This window comes from Gekko japonicus, unplaced genomic scaffold, assembly GCF_001447785.1.
Source record: "Gekko japonicus isolate JY-2015 unplaced genomic scaffold, Gekko_japonicus_V1.1 scaffold182, whole genome shotgun sequence".
Taxonomy (NCBI): Eukaryota; Metazoa; Chordata; class Lepidosauria; order Squamata; family Gekkonidae; genus Gekko; species Gekko japonicus.
In genome coordinates this window covers 1,399,521-1,417,290 of record NW_015173128.1, presented here as the reverse complement: position 1 = coordinate 1,417,290, position 17,770 = coordinate 1,399,521, and the positions used below count along the sequence as shown (strand labels likewise).

Below are 17,770 nucleotides of genomic sequence, written 5' to 3'. Positions count from 1 at the left end.
CTCTATTCAGAGGCACTGGCAGTACCTGATCCGGAGCCTAAACCATGCTGGAAGGTTGTCTGATTCATGCCCTGCTCGTGGGCTTTCCAGTGAAGGCAGGAGGACAGACTAAGAGGCAGATGGTCTGTTTCGCCTAAGTATTCCTTCTGTATCTCTGCAATTCACTTGCTTAACTATGTGTGGGAACCTTCTTGGTTTTTACCATTTAGCCTATCTGTGTAACTTTGTTAATAATTTGCAAGAACATCCCAGCTTCTGATATGATATATACCCTCTCCAGGACCAAGTCCTAGGAGTCAGTGACGCAATTTGCCTCCCCTCCCCGGCACCAGAAAATGGTATCTTGACAGTCTCTGTTAGGTAGGATTCAAAATCAACCACGTAGCCATCAGCCTCTCCTGTGGTTGTGGGTGCATCAGTTCATTTGTACTTCCATTTATTCGCCTAAAGGGAAGAGGCATGCCCCTCTGGTGAGCATCTGGTGAGCAGCTGACAAACGTCTGCCCTATCCCGCGGTGTGTCAGGCAGGGATTTGAAGCTGTTCACCTGACCTAGTTGGTTTCCAGAGATCATTGCATTTCCTCTTGGGCCGCCCGGAAAACCCTTTCGAGGAAGTGACAGTGTATTACCCTGCATTGGAAAAAAAAATTGCTCTGTTGAATGGTGGTCCATATGCTTCATAAAGCCACACTCAGTGATACTTGAGTGGCGAAGGTGCGGCTAGCAAGTGGGTATGGTGGAAAGCATGCTGGGATTTCTTGTCTGTGTACCTGATCATAGAATCATGGAATGTTAGAGTTGGAAGGGCCCTTGCAGGTCATCTAGTCCAACCCCCTGCACTCTGCAGGAGCACAGCCGAAAGAGAGCCCTACAACATACCCAAAAGATGGTCATCCAGTCTCCGCTTGAAAACATCCAGCGAAGGAGCATCCACCACCTCCCGAGGCAGTCTGTTCCACTGCTCAACCACTCTTACAGTTAGGAAGTTTTTCGTGATATTTAGCCGGTAATGACTCCCTTGTAATTTCCACCCATTATATCTAGTCTTGCAATCCGCAGCAAGAGAGAATAGATCTGCTCCATCTTCTACATGACAGCCCTTCAAATACTTGAAGACTTCAATCATGTCTCCTCTAAGCCTTCTCTTTCCCAGGCTAAACAGACCCAACTCTTTCAGCCTTTCCTCATAAGACTTGGATTCAAACCCTCTCACCATCCTGGTGATGGTAACATCCTCCAAATTGTGAGACATATTTTTTTCACCCTGGACTTAGTGTCTGTGCAGACATCCTCAGGGAACCCTGGGAACTGTAGGAGACTGCAGGAATTTGACCAGCTACCTTTGCCAAAACTACAGCTCCCAGAATCCTTTTGGAGGAAGCTGTGATGGTGAAACTGGCATACAAAACCAGTATGAGTTTGTAGTGGAGGAGCTGCCTTTTGTTGCTAGTCTCTGCCACTTTTTCTCAAAGCATTTCTCTTTTGTTTGGCAGGGCACCCTTCACATCTGGCAGCATCTGCAGTTGCAAATGCCGAGAGAGAACGAGAGCGGGAGAGGGAGAAGGAACGGGAGCGGGAGAGAGAACGGGAGAGGGAGCGGGAGAGAGAACGCGAACGCGAGAGGGAGAGAATGGCAGCAGTTCCCTCCGAGCTTTACCTCCGTCCAGGTGAGTGCCTGTTGCCCAATCTTTGAACTGGAGCCAGGTGTGGCAAACGCAACAAGGAACCACACAAGTCAGAGAGGGGCAAATGCTGCTCCTTGCCCCCCTCCCCCCTTTCTGAAGATGAGGAAGGGAAGGGATGTTTCCCATGGTCCTAATAGCTCAGCGACACTTGTTTTAAATTAAAATTGGGGGGCAACATGTGCTTCTGCATGTAAGAATTCTTTCTTGGAGTCTGGACGTGCCTTTCAACCAGAAGCAAAACAGCCCAGAGCAGTGGCTCGTGCAGAGACACAATAAGGAGCGTCCACTGAATATGTTGTTTGGGTGGTTCTGGGTTCCTGGAGGGATTCATCCAACTGTACCCGAGGCAGAGAAGCCGCTGAATTGACCGTCCCCAGCAGAAGCCAGTTGGAAGGTGGCTGGATCAGAGTGATGCATCTTGCACAGATGTTTCCTTCCTCCTCCTCCCTGTGTTTATGGGTATTTTAGGCTCATGAAAAGGTTTTAAATCTCTAATCTGACCTTTCTTTGCACCCCTCAGGCGCTGAGCAGCCCGGGAGGCCCGGGAGCCACGGGTACGTCCGCTCACCCTCCCCTTCGGTCCGGAGCCAAGAGAACATCTTGCAGCAGAGGCCCAGCATTTTCCAGGGATCCAACGGCACAAGCGTGATCACGACTCTGGATCCCGCGGCCCAGTTACGCATCATGTACGGTTTGAGAGTTTGCTGCAGAGCCCGCCACAGCACGGTGCTCGCTGATGAATCTCTTTGCTTAACACAGAAAAAACTGTGAGAAGTTCCCGGGGTGGGCAGGGCACATGATTTGCCTTCAGAAGCTCCCTGGTCCCATCCCAGGCATATGCAGGAAGGAAGGGTCTGAGGCAGCAAGGCAGGGGAAGACAGCTGCCCGAGACCTTGGAAAGAGCAAGAGTCCGGTACCATCTTGAAGACTAGCAAAATTTGTGGCAGGAGAAAGGCAGCTTTCTCAAGTCACTGCTCACTTCTTGTCCTGTAAATCTCGTAGACCGGAGGTGTCAAACTCATTTGTTACGAGGGCCAGATCTGACATAAATGTCTGTCGGGCCAGGCCATGTGTGCCATAAAACATAATGCCAGGTACCGGTGATAGAAACTGTATAAAGGACAGCAGCTGGTAAGCTCCAAGTTGGTGTGTCCTCACTGCAAGGCCCCCTGGGGTGGGAGGGGGGTGCAGAGGAAAACCCACATGGGCGGACTGGAGAGGCAGCAGTGCAGCGCGGGCGGATGTGCCCACACTGCTAGAGTGCTGCAGATGAGGTTGTCCTGCCTTGCTAAAGCCACAATGGAGTGGCTCAGCCTGCTCCCCCCAGCACTGCCTCCCTTATACCTGTTGCTCGCAGGCTGCATAAGAGCTCCAGATGGGCCGCTTCCGGCCCCTGGGCCTTATGTTTGACAACCCCATATGTCGATAGCCATGGGCTAAATGAGCCTGTGGCGGTGGTAGAAAGCAGTGTTCCCTCTAAGCTGAGTTAGTGTGAGCTAGCTCAGTTTTTTAGCTTCTAGCTCACAGATTTTTGTCAGTCAGTCAACCTTTATTGGCATAGATAACACACGGCATGGATCACATTTTGAAGTGCATATCAAAGTTATGTAAATATAAACAGTCAATCCACCAGGGCTTCGACCTTATATTCTCTTACCCTCATAGCGGTAGGAAGAAATCATGCTACTGAGAAAGTAATGTGAGGTTAAAGGTATAGATAGGAACTCACAGGCTGGGGCAGATGATGCACTGTATTCTTGGTGCTTGGGAGGGGCAACAGTGGGAGGCCTTCTAATGTCCTGGCCCCACTGATGGACGTCCTGATGGCACCTGGTATTTTTGACCACTGTGTGACAGAGTGCTGGACTAGATGGGCCATTGGCCTGATCCAACATTGGCTTTTATGTTCTTAAGATCTAATAAAAGGAAAGATATAAGTCTCTCTTCAGATAGACTATGCTTATTGTGCAGGAGGGAGCTGGTTAGAACATCCCGAATTCTATTATAAAATTCACAGCTGAGCAAGATATGAGCAATCGATTCTGGGTTCCTGCTGTTACATGGGCAGGTGCTTTCGAGGTAGGGGGTATTACCAAATCGACCGTAAAGGACCTCTGACGGTAGGGCATCAGTGTGCTAGCATAAAACCTCGTCTTAGTGATGGTGCGGTGAGCTGTAGAAAATAATCAGCTATAAGCCCATTTCTCGGAGTTATGTTAAACTTCAGAGGGAAAGGAAGGGATGCATCCAGAACAGAGTTTGTTTTTCAATATCGAACATTCTCTGTTTCTTTTTATTTATTTTTTTAATTTTTATTTATGATTTTAACTTCACCATAAACAGGCGTATCTGGTACAATATTAAAATTAACATACAGTGAGTCTATCACATTATTTTTTACCTAACCAGGTATGTAATCTGTTCCATCTTTCTCTAAACAGGTCATCATTTTTTTTTTTCCCTAGTAGTATTATTAACAATTTGTCCCTCTCCACTATATCCAACAATCTAGATATTATATCTTCTTTGGAGGGTATTCTTACCGATTTCCAATATTTCGCAAACAGAATATGCGCTGCTATTAATATATATGTTATTACATATTGATCAATTTTTTTAACCTTATCTGATAGTATATTTAACAAAAAGACTTCTGGTATACATGGTAATTCTATGTTCACAATTTCATAAATTATTTTATACACTTTGCGCCAATAATTTTGAGTTATATGGCACCTCCACCACATATGATAAAAAGTTCCTACACTGTGCTTACACTTCCAACAATTTTTAGACATATTTGTATAACATTTAGCTATTCTTTCTGGTGAGCAGTACCATCTTAAAAAACATATATATTTTCTTTATAAGGTATTGCTCTCATGAATTTTATGGCTTTCCATATTTTGGACCAGTCATCTATATCCACATTATGACCTGAACATTCTCTGTTTCAAGGACCTAAAAAATTGAGATTCACCTGACAAAAGCAGGGAGTCAAGGGAGATGCCAGCTGATTGTATTTTTGTCAGAATTGAATTTGTCCAGTTGGATGTAAATGTGTCTGACAATAGGAGGTGAACATAGCTATTGGATTTTGTTCTGAATTGGAGACGTAACCAAAATTTTAAAGTTGATAGCCAGGCTGTCTCCAACAGATTTTTGTCTCAGCTCAGGAAGGATGGCTCCAGGGCAAACTAATTTATGCAGTAGCCAAATCGCTCGCTCACAACGTTAGTGCCAGTAGCTCACAAAGTAGTCAACAGCAGGGCGTGGAGGCCGAGGCTTCCCATGTTGTTGCCTCCTGGCTCTGGGATTCAGAGGATTAGTGCCTCTGAATGTGGAGGCTCCCCTCAGTCACCATGGCTCGTAGCCATTGATAGACTTCTCCTCCATGAATCTATCTAATCCCTTTTTAAAGCTGTTTATTCCTGTGGCCATCACTACATCCTCAGACAGCAAATTCCACATTTTACTCACTCTCTGTGTAAAGTGGTCTTTCCTTTTGTCCATCCTGAACCTACTGCCCATCAGCTTCATACCTGAATTGAGCTTGTATGAGAAGCCTCACCTGTCTGGGATGGTTATGGCTGGTCTTGCTCCTTTGCTGGAGAGGCTGTTTATTTCAGGCTAGCTGTGGTCCCCAGGGGACAGGAAGAACACCAGAGAACTGGGCTTTGAAAGCCCACACTCTTCAGCATCTCTGTCAGCTACCGAACCACTGAGACATACTGCATCCAAAGCTGAACTTCTGACGGTGTAATCTGTTGGAAACCTGATAATCGGAAACTGGTTTTCAGGACTTGGGGGGGGGGTGTTATACCTCTTTCAGATAAATGCATATGGAGGGGGAAAGTGCCCGCTCTTGGTTTCAGGAGATGCCTGTGCCTGTCACTGCAGGCAGCGGGTGAGAAAAGGCACCCTCTCTGAGCTCCCGGAGGAGATCAGGGCCCTGCGGGATCTTCTGCAATTCCGCAGGACCTGCAAGACGGAGCTCTTCCACCAGGCTTTCAATTAGGAGCCACCCTCACCACTACCACCAACGTCCACTATTAATGTCAGTGGAGTTGGGCTGGCCGTAGATTAAAGTGAGCCATATTAGCTTGACATGCTGGGAGACCGCTGAGCTGGGTGCTTGGAGGCCACACTGTATGGTACGCCATCTTGAATTAATGACACTGTGAGCACTTTAAACTGTAAATTGGTTTGATTGTTTTAAATGGTTTTAATTGTTTTATATGCACTTGGTACATTGTGCCAAGTAATGTAAGCCGCCCTGAGCCTGCTTGCGGGGAGGGGCGGGATAAAAATACCACAAATAAATAAATAATTTTAAAAGGTGGGAATGCCTCTCCCAAGATGCTGGTAGAATAAGAGCGGCAGCATGATCATGTCTGTGACTGTCTGCAACCGCTGAAGGTCCTCCAGAAATGCTATGATGGTCAAATGTCTTGAAGCCATTCCCCTTTTGCCAACAGGCAGCTCCCTCCTGGCGCCCCCTCCATAACTCAGGGCTTGCCCGCTTCACGCTTCAACACGGCTGCCGACGCCTTGGCCGCCCTGGTGGACGCGGCCGCCTCCGCCCCCCAGATGGAAGTGGCCAAGTCGAAAGAGAGCAAGCACGACGGCGGCCGGATCGAAGAGAACCCGGGCCGCCGGTCGGCGGTGGTGAGCGAACAGCAGCAGATGGAACAGAAGGTGCTGGAGGCAGAGAAGAGGGGGCCTCCGTGCCCGTACACGTCATCGTCGTCATCTGCCTTCTCTGCCAGCAAGCCTCAGAGCCAGTCGTCTTCGGCCATCTACTCAGAAGCTGGGAAGGACAAAGGCCCCCCCTCCATCTCCAAGTACGAGGAGGAGCTGCGGACCCGCGGGAAGACCACCATCACAGCGGCCAACTTCATCGACGTGATCATCACGCGGCAGATCGCCTCCGACAAGGATGCCCGGGACCGCGGCTCCCAGAGTTCGGACTCTTCCAGCAGCCGTACGTTGACTTCCCCCGGATTTCTGCTCCTTTAGCTCAGCTTGGCTTGGCAGAAGCACAATGGGAAGCCCAATGAGGGAGTCTCCTCCTCGCATTGCTCTTCCTCCATTAGCTTGGCTACGAGCTGGTCGCCGCAGCCTGCTCTCCCTCCAGGACAAAGATGTCCCCCCACAACACATTTTGGTCCCCTTCAAATTCCAAATTCACGCACGGGGCCTGCTGGGTTAGAACAGGCACAACACGGCTGCTGTTCCCCAACAGCCCTTCGCCCCCAGGGTTTTGTTCCTCTGGTGCTCCCTCTGCCCTTCCGTTGCCACGTAATGCACCCCTTTCCCACCTCTGCAGAGCTTCTGGCCGTGGCTGGTGGAAGCAGAGCCTGTGGGGCATAATAAGGGCGATCGTGCAAATCTGCTGATTTTTATATGCTGGTTGCAGAATTCGGATTCCTTTTTCCCATACAAAGACTTCTCTGTGACCAAGTGTGAATGTGTTCTGCCCTGAATTTTACTCTTCTACTTTTATGAGGGGGGCAGTGAGGCTTGGCCCAAACCACCACCACCCATCTGCCTTTTAGTAGGCATCACCCAAGACTAGGGGTCCCCTACATGGTACCTGCCAAGTGTGTATAGAAAGTGAGCAAGGCCGGGGAGGGGGGCTTTTGCCCTGCAAGGTTTCTGATTGGCCATTGAAGATATTGGCTTCTCGGGTTTTCTTAACTGTTGCTTTAGTAGCAGCTGCCACCAAAGCACAAGGATCTTTACTGTGTGGTCGGAGGTAAGCTGCGGCAGCCATTTTGTGTCTGGCTTTGCCTCTTTTGTCTGTCTGTCTGTCTACCTATCTACCTATCCTCTCGCATCGCCCAATCCCTGAATACACAGAGCTCTGGGTGATTTAGATCAGTGAAAATATCCATAAATACGTCATAATTACTAGTTAAAATACAACAAATATAATATTACAGACTTAAAATTAATCCCCAGATGTCGTTAATAGTCTGCCACTGACCAGTTCTGGACTGTGTTGCCAGCATTCAAGCAGGATAGGGAGGGGGGTGGGGAGAGGAAGAAAGAGGAAGAAAAAGGAAGGTGCCAGCGATGTTATTGCCCATTGCTGTCCTCAACCAGAAGCCTGACAAAACATCTGTGCCTTGCGGGCCCTGCAGAATTGCATTCAGTCCCGCAGGGCTCTGATGTTGTTTGCAAAGAGTTCCACCAGGTCGGGGCCAGGGCTGAGACGGCTCTGGTCGAGGACAGCCGGATGTCTTTAGGGCCAGGGGTCACCAGTAGATTGTTTTCAGCGGAGTGTAATGCTGTTCAGGTTACATACCAGAGGAGGGGGGTCCCGAAGATAACAGCCATTTTGTGGCTGTGCGCCCCCCCAATGTCAGAATTTCAAAGGTGCCCGCAGGGTCAAAAAGGTTGGGGGGCACCTTTTCAAGACCTTCAAGCCTGTATTTTCAAATACACATTTAAAAAGAAAGCTGCTTTTTGCACCCAACGCAGCTCTTTCTGTGTTCCTCCAGAAGGCTAGCGTTGACACAGTCCTGCCAAATGAAATGGTACAAACGAGATAGATTACTCGGGAGAAGGGGGGGGGGAACCTTGGAAGGTTAGGAGAGTGATCTAGACCTTGGAAAGGTCTGCAGTTTGCATTGCGAAAATTCGTTGGCAGAGGCAAGTTTACGTTGATCTTCAACTTGACCCTCTGGCTCAGTTGTGGATCACTGCAGTTGAACTCCGCTCCAAAGCAGAAAAGGAAATGTCCTGTGCAGGTTTACTCGGAAATGAGGCCCGTTCCGGTGAGCATACTCAGCAGGTAAATAAAAGACATGTGGCCTCGAATGCTCTTTGATGACTCTTCCCCCCCCCTGTTCCCGCAGTCTCCTCCTCCCACCGATACGAACCACCCAGAGACGCCATCGAGGTGATTAGCCCCGCAAACTCGCCAATCCCTCCCCAAGAAAAGATGCCACCTTATCAGCAGGAGGCCCCCAAAATGGCCCAGACGGAAAGTAAGTTTGGTTGCTTAATTCCCTGCCTCCCTCCCCCCACCCTGGTCGCAAAAGGTTATTGAGTAGGCCAGTCTCTTCGACGTTTGCCAAGCCAGCCGAAGACATTTAGCAGGGTTGCCACTTTCTGGAAAGTCAGGGAAATGAAAATTGATCAGGGAAAGCCAGGGAAATTGGTCTGAAGCCAGGGAAAGTCAGGGAAATTGTGATTAAAATATATTCAAGCCGTGGATTTCTGACCTGCTGCTGCGAGAGCCTGATCTGTTCTTGTGGCAACTGGAGTAGAGAAGTAGCAGAATACAAGTAGAACTCAAGGATGCCCTTTCCCAACCCTTTTAGATAGAACGTTTATATAAACGTTTATATAATTTTTAGTGTCCCTTTAAAACAGTAACAAGAATGTTACTTCATTTGTTAGCATTCAGTGTTTACTTGAATTGAAATTTGTAACTTGGTGTAATTTTTGATGCAGTTGCAAACCAGATGTTGCTGCAGTTAATGTCGAAAGAAGCTGATATTAAATCTCTTTGACAAATATTTTTGCAGTTGAGACTTGTGTAGTTGTAGAGTGGGACCTTACTTTGCATTAATGCAATACGTTTTTTAACTTGTGGTTATATTTGAATGGTGGTCAGGGAAATTGACAAATGTTGGTCAGGGAAAGTCAGGGAAAATGAAAAATAAAATTTTAGTGGCAACCTTGTTTTGTTACCTGGTGCAGAACATTAAAGGGTACCCAATAAGGGACACTGCACACAGTACGTTTTCCCCTGATGGCTAAGTGAAGCTTGCCTGTTTGGGGGCGGTCTGTCTCTTAGTATCTGATGCTGAGGGAAGTTAGCAGGACCTGGGAACTGCATATTGCCAGACTGGTCATGTGAAAGAAGAAGAAGAAGAACTGGATTTATACCCCGCCCTTTTACTCCGAGTCTCAGAGCCGCTTACAACCTCCTTCCCTTCCTCTCCCCACAACAGACACCCCGTGTAGCAGGTGGGGCTGGGAGAGCTCTGAGAGAACTGTGACTGGCCCGAGGTCACCCCAGCAGCTGCATGTAGAGGAGTGGGACTCAAACCCGGTTCTCCGAGATTAGAGTCCACTCTCTTAACCACGGCACCGAACTGCAGAGAGAGGCAGAAGTATGTAGTGCCTACAGGAACAAAAGGGAGAGATGTTGGAGAGAACAAAATGCTGCATAGGGAGGATGACGCTCAAAGAGGGCACTGAGCAAGGTGTATCCCAGGAGGCTGGAAGCCCAGATAGGGGCACTGCCATGCTGCCTTTCGGAAACCTGGTACGGCAGCAGGACTCAGTGGGATGCACTTGGCACAATCCCTGTAGAACAAAAGGCAGGAAACGGCATATTGGAGCATGTGGAGCTCTGTCTGCCAAAGGGGGCGTAGAGTTCAATAACCTGGAAAATTTAAGGAGGTACAGAATCTCTCCAGATGGAAATATCGGGCCCCGGAAATAATGTGGAATTGGGTTCATGCTGTCCTCTTAAACTGTGAAGGTGATCTTAGATGGAGAAAGGAATCCGAGAGGCTTAATCCTGCCATGAGGATGAGAGAGATGCACTGAGTATAACTATATAACAAAAGCTCCATATCCAGAGGCAGTGTACCTCCGAATAACACTTAGTGCGGGGGGGGGGTAGAGCAGGCATCCCCACTGTGGTGCCGGATGGGGACCATGGCACCCACTGGCGCCTTTTCTGGTGCCAGCCAAATGTTTTTAAGGAGTGGGCAGGACCAGGAGGGGTTTTTGCCAGCAGGGCTTCTGATTGGCCACTGGAGATTTGGTCGGCTGTGCAGATTTTAAAAAAATATTGGTTTAGCAGCAGCGGCCACCACAACCCAAGGGTCTTCACTGTATGACCGAAGGTCAGCTGCGGCAGCCATCTTGTAGCTGGCTCCACCTTCAGCGGCCGCCCTTTGATGGCAGAATTCCAAAGGTGCCCATAGTCTCAAAAAGGTTAATGGCCCCTGGATCAGAGGAAGGTCTGTTTTAATATAAATAGGTAGATGAAGGCATGCCCAAAGATGCTTAACATGTATAATTTGCAATTGTTTTAGTATGACACGCGGACCATCTCTTTCGTCCATATCTGTGCATTTTGCACTGCAGTGGAGCCACTTCCACTGAATACTGGATTGGCTCACCGAACCCTGCCCTTGAGCATTCCCTTTTGGTAACACAACTGCAGGTTCTGCTTGGCCACTGTTGGGAAAAGGATGCTGGGTTTGATCCTTTATATGATTCAGCCAAGCAGCTCTTTAGAACATTGTCTCCCCCCCCCCCCCTTTTACATCTGTTAACCAGGAGACTGCGGCCGTCAGTACGAGGGGCCGGTTCACTCTTACAGGCCACAGCAGGATTCGCCATCACCACAGCCACCCCCTTCCTCCCAGGCAGAAGGAATGGGACCTGTGCCACGCACCCACCGCCTGATCACGCTGGCTGATCACATCTGTGTAAGTGTTTGCCTTCGTTCGGGGCGGGGCCCCAAAATCTTGGACTTTCTCTGAAAGTACTGGAGCAAAGGGACAAGGAAAACCTCCTTTGTATATTAACATGAAGCAATTTAAATTATTAACCGCACAAATGCAGATTCTGAGTACTTCAAGGAAACAGAATTGCGCTTGATGAGAACTCAACATCTCTGCTCAGAGTTTTGCCTTTTGATTTGTGCATATTGGCATCAGTGTCACTGTTAGAGGGAATTGAATGGTGGTGGGGGAAGTCTGTTGGGGTGGCCAAGTTCAGCCCTTGAATACTTGGACACTTTATTTATTTTTGCAGACTGTGGCCATGTATTTGCACATAGCCATTTTGAAAAAAAGCATGCAGCGATTCGGATTGTGTGCCTGTATGCATACAAAATTTGGCCCATTCAGATCCAAGTAAATACCAGCTCTGATCTGATCTGGTGTTCGCATTCGCAGACAGTCGAAAGCCAAACTGGAATGTGGTTGATTTTATTTCATCGATAAGCTCAAGCCATTTTTTGTTTACATGCTTCCTTTCTGCCACTGCACCCAAATCCGTTTATGATCCAAAACTATTCTCCCGCCATTCAGTGTGCAAAACCCACATACGTTTCTTTGTCGGGCACCAGTTGGTAGCCTTCGTTCTTAATTGAATTTTGAACGACGAATGTCTCACACAGCTGTGCTGTTGTTGTCTCTGTTCTTCTTTCTCTCCAGCAAATCATTACACAGGATTTTGCTCGAAGCCAGGCTTCTACGCAGCCCTCTCTCCAGCCTCCCACTAGCACATTCCAGACCTCTGCTCCCACTAACGTCACCACATCAAACCGGGTGAAGACCTCTAACCGCTACAGCCCTGAAGCGCAGATGCAGCCTGGCCCCCACCAGCGCCCAGGGGCCCGGGTGTCTCCGGAAAACCTCTCTGACAAAGGGAGGGGAAGGTAACATTGGAGTGGATGCGTGCCGTTTCCCCTCTTTCTCACTGGTGACGTGTGAATGAGCCTGGGGAATCTGTAGGCTTTCAGTGTGTTCCCTTCCCCTGATAATGAGGGGCTTCCATTTCGTAGCCAACCAAAGTCTGTCCTCATGTTCAAAGTACAGACTCTAGTTTGCTTGCTTGTGCTCCCTTCCCATCCCAGGATTCCAAAGCCTGGTTGGATTCTGGTTTGGTGGAACAGAGGACGAATACCGTGTGATTTGGATATTGGCCGCAACCCATAGCTTGAAGCTGGAATAGAATTGATGAGCCACGTGGGGGAGAGCATGTGAGCCTAAAGGGGTGCCCCCTCCCGTTCGGTCATGTAACGATAAACCATCAGCAGCCATCATGCCTGGAGCATATTATTGCTGGATCGGGTCAGAGATGGTTCAGTCTTCCCGTTGTGTTGTTTATACCCCACTCCTTTAGTATACGCAAGACATCTTATAGCAACATATTTAGTCATGATATAGTAATTGGGGAGCTTGGTAAGAGTAAGGCTGGGGAGTCAGGATTTCTCCGCCATCTTATATACTGTACGTACCTCGTTTTTACACACTGTTATTTATTGGATCGTTTTAACGTAGTTGTATTGGGATTGCATACTATTTGTTGTGAGCCGCCCTGAGCCCTACTTGTAGGGAAGGGTGGCCTAGTAAATCTAATTTAATAAATGAATAAAACTATTTTGGAATATGCAGGACATCTTCCATTGTCTTGGATAACCTCTTTCCAAAAGGCCTGGAGAAACGAGTATTTTCTTCTTCTGGTAGCCAGTACAAATGTTCCGATTAGCATCTCTTAAATCTGGCTATGAATGAGCATGAGTGGAGAGCATGGAATTGTGCACTTCTTCCCTCTTCACAATTTCACAGCGCTTTCACACACCCTGAATAATGCCCTTTCAATCCACTTTCAATGTACTTTGCAACTGGATCTTACTTTGTGGAATGGCAAAATCCCCTTGCAAACAGTCACTGGAGTGGATTGAAACGGCATTATTTAGCATGTGTGAAAGTACCCAAATTTTCTCTCTGCCCGTGTTCTGCCCTACTGAGTTGGGTGGCCTGCAAACCAAAGCGCCATCTAAGCAGTGTTTCCTGGCGTGGCAGGGTTAAGGACCGTGGTTCAGAGCAGGGAGAACTTGCCCCTGGGAGATGGGCAAGATCCCAGTCTCTCAGCTTTGGCTAAGGGATCTGCACCCGGCCCCAAGAGACCATCCTGTGATCTCAGGCCTGTAGCTGAAAAAGCCTAGTTGCCTGCTTGCCCTGAAGCACGGAGCAGGGCTCTGCCAGGGATTCTCAGCACGCTTCTGTTGGGATATTTCCTGTTCTGGAGCCTCTCTGGTGAGATGGCTGTCCACATTTTGCTCAAACATCTCTCAAGGAATGGGATTCCACAAAAACCCCTAGCCAGTTTGGTGTACCGGTGAGGAGCGAAGACTCTAATCTGGAGAAATGGGTTTGATTCCTCACTCCTCCACATGCAGCTGCTGGCGTGACCTTGGGTCAGTCACAAGTTCTCTCAGAGCTGTTCTCTCAAGAGCAGTCCTCGAGAGGAGGAGGAGGAGGAGACTGGATTTATACCCTGCCCTTCACTACCCAAAGGTGTCTCAGAGCGGCTTACAAACTCCTTTTCCCTTCCCCTCCCCACAACAGACACCCTGTGTGAGGTAGGTGGGCCTGAGAGAGCTCTTGACAGGAACAGCTCTTATCAGAACTATGGCTGGCCCAAGGTCATCCAGCCAGCTGCAAGTGGAGGAGTGGGGAACCAAACCCCGTTCTCCCAGACTAGAGTCAGAGCACTTAACCACTACGCCAAACTGGCTCTTTCAGCCCCACCTACCTCTCAGGGTGTCTGTTTTGGGGAGAGGAAGGGAAGGAGATTGTAAGCCACCCTGAGACTCCTTCAGGTAGTAATAAACAGGGTATAAATCCAATCTCTGCCCCCCCCCCCCCCCCCCCCCTTCTTCTAACGGATTTCCTCTCCAGTTGAAACACACTGGCGGGGAATAGCACACGTGTGTGAGTTTGTTGTGTTTTGGCATTCACCCTGGCGGCCCTCCTGCAGTCTTGTGTTGCACCCTTTTAGGCTTGGGAAGTCCCCCGAGAGAAGCCACCTTTCCTCAGAGCCTTATGAGCCAATCTCGCCACCCCAGGCCCCAGCCGTGCACGAAAAGCAAGACGCTCTTATGTTGCTCTCCCAAAGATCCGAGCCTGCGGAACAGAGGTACTGCACCGCAACTTCCAAAACTGCTTCCTCACGTGCTTATTTGTGTGAAGTTCTTGAGGTTGTTCAGGTTGTTTGTGTGTGACCCAGTTACAGAATTCACCCTGTACATAGTCCAAGCTGTCAGAAGAGTAGAAGAGCCTCTGAAAGTGGCACATCTGGATGTCTCGTGCAGGGATTCAAAGCTCCAAAGGAGTGTTGCAGCACTTCAGAGATAAATAGATTTAGCAAAGCAGAAAAAGCCCACGTAAATGTCTGCTTTGATCTGTTCATCTTCATGGTGTCGCATAACTCCTTGTGCTTGTTGCAACAGTGTGGCCTCGGAGGGAGGAATCAAAATTTACTTCCGGATAGTTGATGTACATTTATACGATGCTTAAAGCTGTAACGGCTGTTGGCCAAGACATCCTGGTTTACTAGAGAAATGGGCGGTCAAAAGGGTGGCCCAAACTGCCCACAGGAGGTGGAGCTTGCCTCGGTGGACGCAGAATATTTTTTGTACTGAAGCCTAACTTGAAGGCATTTGAAAAGAGTAAGAGTCCAGTAGCGCCTTAAAGACCGCAACAGTGGGGAGGGTGGGGTGTAAACCGAATTAAATCAATGAATAAAGACTTAACACAATTTGTGGCGGGGATGAGCTTCTGTTAGTCTTTAAGGTGCTACTGGACCCTTGCTCTTTTCTACTGCTCCAGACAAACACGGTTACCCATCTTGATCTATCTCCATTAAGGCATTTGTTCATCTCTCCTGCAAAACAGGAGGCATGAAGAGTATCTCCATATCCTTACTGTACTTCCAGACCATCCTGAAAGCTGATGCATACGTAGTCTAGGATCACAGGAAGACTAAAAGTGCCAGAATGTCAGACAGAAAGCTTGCCTCTTAATAGAAACCGGCATTCTGGTGGAGAGTGACTCACAGGGATGGAGTGTTAACCCACTTCAGCCAAGTGTGGGGGGAGGACCAAGCAGACAAGGGCAGCCAGACCTTGCGAATCTCTTTGCAGGACATTTGAAGGCTTGTGAGAAGATCCTTGGTCCTTGGGAAACCCCTCCCCTTAGAGAGCAAGCCTCTAAGCTTAATATTTTGCAGACAGACAGATGTTTTCCCTCCCCCTTCCAACTTTTTTGTAAGCTTGGGAGTTGTTGCTTTGGGGGGGGGGTCTGTGTCTCTCTAACGGGCCGCTGAATTTGAATCGTGTCATTGAAGCAGCTTGCATGTTGTGCGTTAGGTGCCAAACGCCACATTCAGTAATACTTATTTTGTGCAGTAGGCACCAACAGGGAATGTTAAGGCATTTTAAAAATAATGAAATCAGTGTTGGGACAGACAGGCACTGCTGCACGGGCCCTCTCTCTCTTGCATTTGTGTTAATATCTTCCCTGGCTGCCTTCTTGGGTCTCGGCAGGACGGACTCTCGTTCTCCAGGGAGCATCAGCTACCTGCCTTCGTTTTTCACCAAGCTCGAGAGCACCTCGCCGATGGTGAAGTCCAAGAAACAGGAGATATTTCGTAAGTTGAACTCCAGTGGTGGAGGCGACTCTGAGATGGGTAAGAGGGGTTTTGCCTTCTTTGATTTCCCCCCCTTTTTTTTCTTTTTGGTTAACGTTACGAAAATAATTCCCAGTCTGGTTGCTGGAGCACACAAGTTTGACGCAAGAGAAGTGCTAGTGCGGTAGAAGCAATATAAAGCAAATAATGAAAAGCCCCCTCTCTCCTTGCGGGAGGCACTGCCCCGGTCTGCCCGTCAGGCTCCTCTGGGAGGTCAGGCCGCATCTCTGCATCAGATGAGACTGGCTCATTCAGCTGCTCCCGAGTCAGAGATGTAGCAAAATCGCCCACCTTCAAAGGCAGCGCCATTGCGCTGGGAAACGTGTGGAGAAGTGGGTTTGTTTGAGCGTTGTTGGCGGAGATGCAAAGTTATCGCGGCATTTTGGGAACAGGTTTTAAATCAGATTTATATTATGACTGGTTTTAATATACCTATACCTCTGGAACCTGAATTCTTATTTCTAAACTACTGGTCAGATCTAGATGTACCAATATTTACTAAAACATGAATAGCCACATTATTGGTTGCAGCAAAAACACTAAAGCTGCTAAATGGAGAGACAAGGCAGGGGACTTCCATAAATATGTGGCATAACAAAATATGGAATCTCTACATAATGGGGATTATGCATGGGATAGAGCAGGTTGAGAAAGAAGTACTTTTCTCCCTTTCTCACAATGCAAGAACTTGTGGGCACTCCATGACATTGCTGAGCAGTCGAGTTAGAACGGATAAAAGGAAGTACTTCTTCACCCAAAGAGTGATTAACACATGGAATTCACTGCCACAGGAGGTGGCGGCTACAAACATAGACGGCTTCAAGCGGGAATTAGATAAGCATATGGAGCAGAAGTCCATCAGTGGCTATTAGCCACAAGGTATAGATAGGAACTCTCAGGCTGGGGCAAGTGATGCACTGTATTCTTGGTGCTTGGAAGGGGGGCAACAGTGGGAGGGCTTCTAGTGTCCTGGCCCCACTGGTGGACCTCCTTATGGCACCTGGTATTTTTGTCCACTGTGTGACAGAGTGCTGGACTAGATGGGCCATTGGCCTGATCCAACATTGGCTTCTCTTATGTTCTTATCACTGATCAAATAACTCAAAGTAATATGGATATATATTCCAAATTTGTAGTACAGTGGTTCCCTGTATTAGGTTATTTGGCTTCTCACAATATGGTTCCTAAAAAACTTGCACATATGAACCTGCTTAATATCTGACATTTAAAAAGTTATATGATGTGTTTGGTAGTTGGTTGATTTAAATTCGGTGTTATGAGCCACTTCTCTAATGCAACGTAATTGAGAAGTATTTTTGTATGGCGTTCTCTGCATCTTATACGTTCAATATCGTATTTATCAGAAGGGTCTGCAATACTGATGTGTTCTTGTTTTGTATATATATTGTAATAAATAAAAAATTTAAAAATGGCAGCTGTCAGTTGCATGGCTGTGCGAGGCTGGGTTTCTTGCAGTCAGGTGTCCTGCCCCAAAGGGCGCCTCTCCCAGAAGAACAAAAACAGAATCTTCTGTGGACTGGTAATTGTGACTCTTCACAATTACAAACCCACCCACACCCAAATTTCAAGTGAAAATCCAGTTTTAATTAAGGAAAAAACATCCAATTTTTAAACTGTTGCATTTTTAGATCTGAACTAATCCCAAAAGAGTGTGTGGTCAGTTTCCTCTCCCCTTCCCTTGTCACTTCACAGCCCCTGTATTCTCATGGCATCTTCTTCTTAATTGCTGTTTTCACCACAAGAATCATAAACAGCGAGCATCACACACTAACAGGGAAGCCGAATGTTTCCTATCTGAGTTTCGGCTTGCTTTTAGTACAACCACT

General features: G+C 48.0%; 1 protein-coding gene across 9 annotated transcripts in view; it reads left to right on the top strand.

Annotated features, from left to right (window-relative positions):
- Nucleotides 1–17,770, top strand: part of NCOR1 (nuclear receptor corepressor 1) — a 160,187-nt gene that overhangs the window by 128,260 nt on the left and 14,157 nt on the right. For 8 of the 9 annotated variants that reach the window (XM_015422051.1, XM_015422057.1, XM_015422055.1 and 5 more), the window contains 8 exons: nt 1,494–1,667; nt 2,206–2,371; nt 6,164–6,669; nt 8,549–8,680; nt 10,998–11,149; nt 11,882–12,105; nt 14,235–14,372; nt 15,781–15,923. In XM_015422051.1, the coding sequence (XP_015277537.1) occupies nt 1,494–1,667; nt 2,206–2,371; nt 6,164–6,669; nt 8,549–8,680; nt 10,998–11,149; nt 11,882–12,105; nt 14,235–14,372; nt 15,781–15,923 (1,635 nt within the window). The remainder of the gene's footprint in view (nt 1–1,493; nt 1,668–2,205; nt 2,372–6,163; nt 6,670–8,548; nt 8,681–10,997; nt 11,150–11,881; nt 12,106–14,234; nt 14,373–15,780; nt 15,924–17,770) is intronic. The other variant, XM_015422056.1, reaches the window with a different exon arrangement.